This window comes from Pteropus vampyrus, unplaced genomic scaffold (assembly GCF_000151845.1).
Source record: "Pteropus vampyrus isolate Shadow unplaced genomic scaffold, Pvam_2.0 Scaffold182, whole genome shotgun sequence".
NCBI classification, from domain to species: domain Eukaryota; kingdom Metazoa; phylum Chordata; class Mammalia; order Chiroptera; family Pteropodidae; genus Pteropus; species Pteropus vampyrus.
Genome location: NW_011888963.1, coordinates 2854985 through 2862871, shown reverse-complemented (window position 1 = coordinate 2862871; position 7887 = coordinate 2854985). Strand labels below are relative to the sequence as shown.

General features: G+C 36.2%; 1 protein-coding gene across 1 annotated transcript in view; it reads right to left on the bottom strand.

Moving 5' to 3' along the window:
* The window catches only part of ADAMTS6 (ADAM metallopeptidase with thrombospondin type 1 motif 6), a 255221-nt gene that overhangs the window by 21396 nt on the left and 225938 nt on the right, over window positions 1-7887 (bottom strand). Inside the window, exon 19 of the mRNA XM_023537208.1 lies at window positions 4234-4438. Within this exon, the coding sequence (XP_023392976.1) occupies window positions 4234-4438 (205 nt within the window). The remainder of the gene's footprint in view (window positions 1-4233; window positions 4439-7887) is intronic.

The following is a 7887-nucleotide window of genomic DNA, read 5'->3' as shown; positions in this document are numbered from 1 at the left end:
AAAAAAAAAAAAGGAATTCTAGAAAAGTAAGGAGTAACCATGATTATACATGATTAATATGTATTAACTTAATTATAAATGCTTCAGAGCATTCTTCAGAGATAGTAATCATTGGTCTATACCCATGTGAAAGGTATATTTTTGCACACTTTGAGTATACAGTAAAATTCATTAGTAATAACCGGAAATTAAATACTTAGTTCAGCAATAAGAAATTTTTTAGATTAAAGTATAGTTATAAATATCAAAATCCTTTCCATTCTTTCTCATAATAAACCATTAGATAGCTGACTGGAAGATGTTATTTCAGTGAACAATCCTTTTTTAGTAAAGTTATTTCTCACTATTTCTCCTTATTGCAGGTAAATATCTATTTTCCTCTCTTATTCATATAAGAAGAATTTCACAATTACTTAAAATTTGACCACACCATTTGTTTTTTGTTTTCAGCTCAGTGAGATATAGGAGGCGATCTTTGTGAGAGATGCATTGAAGTTTTCGCTTAATGTTCATGCTTAAGAAGCAAAACATATTTTTCAGGAAAAAAAAAAGTATTTGAAACCACACCAGGGAAAACAATTTGGCTCTTACTTGGGGTTAGACTTGAGTTCTCTCTGGAGAGGTGGGTTTCATTTACTTAGTTATAGTACCAGAAGAGAAACTAAGAGTAAACAAGGTGAAATCACAATTGTCTACTAAAACAAAATGTGATCCCATGTGGGTAGATATTTTCCCCATCCTTCTTAAGTAATGCTACCTAAATAAATATAAGTCCTACAAGGTCAAGTGAGTATGATGCCAGTCATCACTTTTCCAAGAGTTAAGTACAAGAAACAGACCTTTTCAATGGGTACTCTGAGAGAGTCAAAAGAAACTATCCCAATACATCAAAAGAATGGTTTAGGATTGCTGGAGCCCATCCACAGTATGCAGCAATGTTTTTAAGAGTTACGTGCCAGGAGAGAGCAAAAACAGAAAACCATTTAAGTCCAGCATAGCATGGGTGATCCTCAGAGTGAAGCTAGGTTATAGGAAGTGGAAAAGCTGTGACTTCATTAGTTTTACAAAAACTAACGTTTTCCATCAAGATAATTTGGCTTTTTTTTTTTTTTTTTTGCTTTTGACATAAGCACCGGGTGGGTTTCACTGATGGGGAAAACGAAAAATGGTTCCTGGCTTTGCAACAATGGAAATTTTATGTTAGAGAAGCAGACAAAGAAAAGGAAAAGGTCAAAGGATACATTCCTCTTGCTGCAACGTGTTTTCAGCAGTTGAACCTCGCCCCTGTGATTAGCGGAGCTCAGAAGGCTGATAGTTGGAAGTGGGGAGAGAGCAGAAAGAGGAGGGAGGTTTTCATGGGAGTGTCAAAAGAATATTGTGTGAAATATTTGCAAAAGTAAATGGAAAGAGCTTGAACATCGCCTGCTCTTCTGTCTGCCGGGACCTCCTCTTTTCATTAGTGGGAGGTGTTTCATTCCTCTGGGAATAAGAGGCTCCTTGTTCTCACTTTGTTCTCCAGAATTACTCAGACATTTATTTCACTTAATGTATTTACTTTCCCTTATTTTTAACCCATCTGGGGAAGAAGTGGGCTTCTTGGTAAAGTAAGGAAATGGAAGCTTTAAGAGTACACTTCTCCTGCGGAAAATCAACAGGAAAGACCGTACGGGGCAAAACTTATCTCTTTCTTTCTGAATAAGTGATGAAGATGATGGTATAGATGGTATCCAACTAGAATCTTTGAGATGGCAATGGTAGCATTTCTTGATCTATGCTTACTCTAGACTCGCTTTTCCTGCATTGTCTGTGGCGAGACACAGCAGCTACCAATGATTTATTCGAGGTGGCTGTCCCAACACGTACACTGCATGCCCTCAGCAGAAGTTATTTTCCCTAAATTTTGACTCAGCTATCTTAAAGAAGATAGCAGAAATGTGATTAAAAGCCTCTTTAGCTTACACATATTTTGTTAGGCAGCCTCTTCTAGAAGTACCTAAGAGCCTGTTAGAGCCACTTGAGCAAGTCACTTCTAAGATTGGACAGAGAAGAATCAAAATGCTAAAAGTAGGGTAACTACAACCAATATGATGTTGAATTGGAGAAGAAAACCTTAAAATGGTATTTGGAATGGAAACGTACAATACACATAATCTATTTTCTCAAGGTGATTATATTTGGTTGTTTTATGTTAAAATAAAAATATAATGACACAGAAATATGTAGGTCAAGAGACCAATGTGAAATGAGTCTGCGCATGAGGAGGTTTTGGTGTTTTAGTGGTTGGCAGAAATTGTTTTCTAGTTTCTGCTTACAAACTTGTCTACTTTTCTCCACTTTTTGTAGAAAGATGATGTGGTGCAGAGTTCTGTCTTCAAGCCTTCTTATTACCTTTCACTACTTTATTCAATCTTCTCTTCCATTTGTTCTTGAAGATTCTTTTCTCCTACCCCACTTTCACCACATGGTCTTTGTGTTACTGGTCAGTTGTTTCTCTTGTCAGAAATACCTTTTCCAGCTTCCCCATTCTCTTCCATACTTCAGATCCTACACTCCCTCAACACTGGGTTTCACTCGCATCAACTACAAAGCTTTCCGATCCTGCTCCAGGCCATTCTGACCTTCTCGGCTCTGAATTTCTATATCACTTATACATTTATACCACACAATTCACCATTTTATGAAACACTGTTGTATTATTCCCTATTTGTTTCTTATTCCCAAGCTTATCAAATTCTTTCGTATATTCCATAGTGCCTATCTCAGTGTGTTTAGTAAGACTCAGTTATACTTAATGACTTAACCTGAAACTCTAAAACTTTTGCAGCCATTCATCAGATCTCCCATTATGATTTTCCATAATAAATTTGTCATCATTTTCAAAGACTATTTATAGGCATCCTTAAGAGTCTTGGGCGCTGAGTTTGTAAATAATTACAAACACGTGTACAACTCTGTAGAATATCTATTCTTTATCAATGGATTTTATCTTTCAAATGAATTTAGGAGTTAACCCACCCATTGGTAGGGAAAAGTTTATGCTACTTTCCATAACTGCTGAGTGAATAATACCAAGAATATTTCTACATTTGATTAAAACACAAATAATAGTCAGGTGGGCAGAATGTAATTACTGAGGCTGGACTACAGCCAGGAAACTTGGGAGAACACTCCTAATTCCTGCCAAAGATTCCATGGATAACAATAACTGTTGAAAATCTCCATTTCCATGTACTATCTTAAACACAGTCTCTCTTTATCTCTGTATCTCTAGCGAAATAAGGTCGTCAAGCAGGGGGAAAAGTTACATCTAGAGGTTCCTAAAGAACAGTGTTTAATTTGTTTTTTTTTTATTTTTTTGACAAACTTATAAGGTCTAAAGCAAGTACCACAATGTTTCCAGCCAGAAACGCATCCCGTTTTGCTAACTTGGAAGAATGACCATTAGTTATATAACTTAGAAGAATGACCGTTAGTTACATAACCAGGTACTCTTACTTCTTTACGTTAACCAACACTACAGAGTCAGCTCTTCTTTGGGAAATGTGGAAAACAGTATAGTGTGTATGTGTGTATGTCTCATTCAGAATGAGGAGTCAAAAATTAACTCTCTTTTATCTCATTTTTCATAAGACCATTTTTCTGAGTACTCTGGATTATATTAGACTCTTTTATATAAATGTATGCCAGAAAACATTATCTTAAGACTTCCTTATTGACCATTAAGTAGAGATAATGATAAAATCTGAATTTAACTTTTGATATGCTACAACCTCAACTCCATGTTTTTTCTCCTGATTCAACAGAAACAATTAAAAAAATAGATATATAACAAGTGATAATAAATTGACAAAGGTTCATATTTAAAAATTATGTAGTTAGGCTGAAACATTATTTGGGAAAAAAAGTATACTATGTCACTAATTCTGAGCCTATGATATAGTTCAAGAATAAAGAAGGAAAAAAAACACTTATATGAGTACTCACTATAATATTCTTTCAAATTTACTTTAGGTGTATTTCTAATCAGACTAGTTTCTTGCTGATTTCCTTGACCCCAAAATACACTGACTTCCTGACAAGCAGAAATAAAATATAACATGGTCAAATTCACTGCTATGCAGTCCTGACTTGCTCAGTTCTAAGATGCTCACACACTCAGGTGTCCTTAATATTAAATGCTTTGGTACTGACAGTTAAGACATCTCAAAATACAACAGCCTCCAATTTCCTTACTTCTGACCAGTCCAAAGCCACCCACTGAGGTGGACATGATTGGTTATTGCAGGATTCTTTCTCAATAGGCCGGTGTGTTAAACAACCACTGTAGTCCAGGGTCTCCTCCTCAGAAGGTCCAATCTTCCTGATGCAGAGCACGGCCCTTGTACGCATTCCACCATCACAAGTCTTGCTACACTGCAACCAATCCCCAATGAACCATCTGTAGCAAGAAGTGGAAGAAACACAGAAAAGCATTTCCTCAGTGTAGCCAGAGATTTTCAGCTGAGTGAAGGCATTTTTATCAAAGGACTACATCCTTTTCCTAGAAAAGCAGACATTTCAGAGTTGGTTGATGTGACAAATGACAAATGGGAGAACTGCTAAGGAAAAGGTAATTCACTGTCAGCTGCTTTCTAAAGTGTAGAGCATGGGCTTAGAAGCAGGCAATACCATGTTCAAACAAGTAATGCACTATTTTTAAACCTCTCTGAATTTTCTCCTTTTTAAAAAAATTAAGTTCTATAATGAGGATAACAATATCAAGCATGAGATTGTTATGAGGATTAAGTAAGGTTACATATAAGCTGCCAGTCATGTGCTGGGAAATGTTTAACGACTGGCTCTTCATGGGAGGGAGAGAGTCCTGATTGGTTGCATTTGGCAGTTTTTGTGGTGTAGAGACCTCACTCTGACCATTCAAGCTACCACCTTTACATAATAAACGTGAACAAGAGAAGATATGCTATTAATAGCACCTCAGAAGCCAGTGTTAGCCGGCGTCAGCACAACACTGAGAGCTTCTAACAGAGTGTTTGATATATAACCAACGGTAGCTATTTTATTATTACATTGAGACGTGTTCTCCCACAATTGAGGATTTTGTACTAAAACCACACTACACGAGCTAGGGATTTGTTTTCTGATTCTCAGTACAAACACTGGGCTCTACAAATGACAGAAGAGCTTTAGTGTCCTTATAGAGGCAGATAATGCCCAGGTACCCATACTGAAGACATGGGAATCTCAAAACTCCCGCAGCAAGAGCAAAGCCCTGAGCTAGCTCTTTACGCCTAAAAATGGCTTCTACACAGCTAATGTGGGAAGAAACTGAAATGTCTTAACGAAATTAACAAATCTCACATTTATAGGTATTCCACTCCTGTTCCCTAAAGTAACCATTGAACTTTCATATATATAATTTCAGCATTTGTGTGTGTGTGTGTGTGTGTGTGTGTGTGTGTAAAATACTTCTGCACAACTCACTCTTTTGGGAACATTAATTGGCCCAAGGAGTGTAGCTCATGATCCAAATCAGACCAATGAGAATTTGGCTTTAGAATTTTTATACCTCGACTAGAGCAAAGGGGACCCTTTCCATTCTGGATACAAAGCTGGATAAAGATATAAGAAATGCTGCTGGCCACCTGTCAAGTGGAATTAGTTGATTTGAAAGAACGTAGAGGACATAGAAAGTCTCAGTGGTGCTTGAATCTGATTCTAGCCATTCCTCTAGCTAGGTCCACCCTTCAGTTTCCTCAGCTTTGTTATATAAAACAATAAATCCTTTTATATGCTAAAATTGAAGTTGTGTTATTTTAAACCAGAGTCCTGGCTGACATATTATTGTATTTAATTTAATAAATATATGCTGAATGCTTACTATGTTTAAAGCATTGTGCTTTGTTTTACAGAAGAAGAAAGTAAAACCCAGTGTTGGGAAAATGGTTCTCCAAAATCGTGAAAAGAGCAATGATGGCACTAAGACTAGATCTCCCAACATTGTAATTTCCACTGAATTTCATTTTTAACACTGCTAACAAGTAGAATCTAGGTCATGAGTATGAGGTCACAAGACATTTTCTTCAATCCATGATCATAAATCACGCAACTATCTGCAGTGGATATGTTCATGCTCTTGGGTGAGAGACTACACAGAGAGAATAAAATGAAATCCAAAGGTCACATTTCTCACTATTTCTGGGAGCTTAGCTCCTTGTGCTAGTTTTGTATGTGGAAGATAGTACCTTTGTGAAGTAAGAATACTAGGAGCCTAAATTTGAGCCTGCATTTAGCCAAGTAAGCTACAAAGGCCTTTGTTCATTATTTGTATTATCTTTACTTATAGAAGGAAGCCAGCACTTAGAAATATTGTAATTAATCATTTCTCAAACTTAAAATATATCTTGTCAAAATCTAAAACTTTTCGACCTAAAATCTATTCAAAGAATAGCAATTTAATCCTGCATTTTAAAAATCCAACATTAACAATTTTTCTAGTCATTTTCTGGAGGAGATTTAAAGGGATTTTCATATTCTTTCTGTTTTGTTTTCCACAGATGAACATGATCCTGAGTTGTTAGTACCATTTTAGGTAAAGAGGAAAATGTGTACTGAGAATAATAACTTGCATGCCAGCCATAGTGAAACTCTGATTCAATTTGCAACAGTGATTTCATCACCAAGATCAGGGGATAAAATAGAAATGTGTATAACTCAGCCACAAAAAGTGCAGTCATACCACCTCCAGCCATGATCTCATTAGGTCTCATAATGTAAGAGGGACAGAGTCCTTCAAATTAAATACAGGTGCCCAGAATAACAGCAGTGATTCAGGAGGTGTTGCTATTCTTTGCTGCACAAGGTCAGGGCCACCTCTGCCTTTTTATTCTTTGTCCTCTTTTTTATTGCCAACCATCTCTTAGCCTAGATGTATCACTCTAGCATTTAACTTGGAATGTATGAGTGTAAAAAGTATTAACCACCCTCTCAATTTCCCTTCTGACTATAACTCTGATTTCAAGCTTCACAGTCAGTTCCTGTTTCATCTTCATTGCTCAGAAAATCATCCCTTCCCATGTCTCTCTAAAGGATTAAATCACATTCTAGTTATTTAAACAGTTTTGCAATTTTACCACTGCATCTATTTGTCTCAGTTTCTCCATTCCCCTGTCCAGTTTAAGACAGACTGCTTCCTTCACCTTCATTCTCCATGTATTTGACCCTTTGATGACATTCTCCTTATTTCTCTTTTTCTTCCTCCTCTAGATTCAGTGGTAAAAATATGAACACAAAAATTCTCTCTGGGCATATCACTTGCTGAATCATTATAGTCTGAACAACATCAGGGCTGTTTCTTTCTGCGCTGAAGACCCAGTGATCAAATTGTCTTCATTCTCACAAGTGCCTTCATATCCATTAGATGCTAACAATTAGTGGATTCATGTTTGAATGTCTGAAATAAGAGTTGCTTGGAGCAGCCTGTGTAATTTGATTTGCAGTATCTGTTCATTAATAGGACAAATAGTAATACTACTGGGAAGAGGGAATAAGAGAGACACTATAAAAATTTTTGTCCAACCTAGGTTAACCAGAATATTTTTGAAGAACCCATCATAAAACCAGAATATTATTTTTGCTTTTTAACTTAAAGGGAAATGGCAGAGCATATGAAAATAAACTAATATTAGGATTATGACAGAAAGAGAGAGAGATACTGATTGAGAAATTGAGGTAGATATTGATGTTTTCAAGCCCTTGTCCTAGAGTCAAGGGTCTAATTATCAACTCTTTTAATAAATACTACATAGCAAAATAAAAAAATCTTTAGAATTTGACAATAACATCTTTACCCAAAGAGAGATTCAAGTATGTAACCTATTAACTATTTAC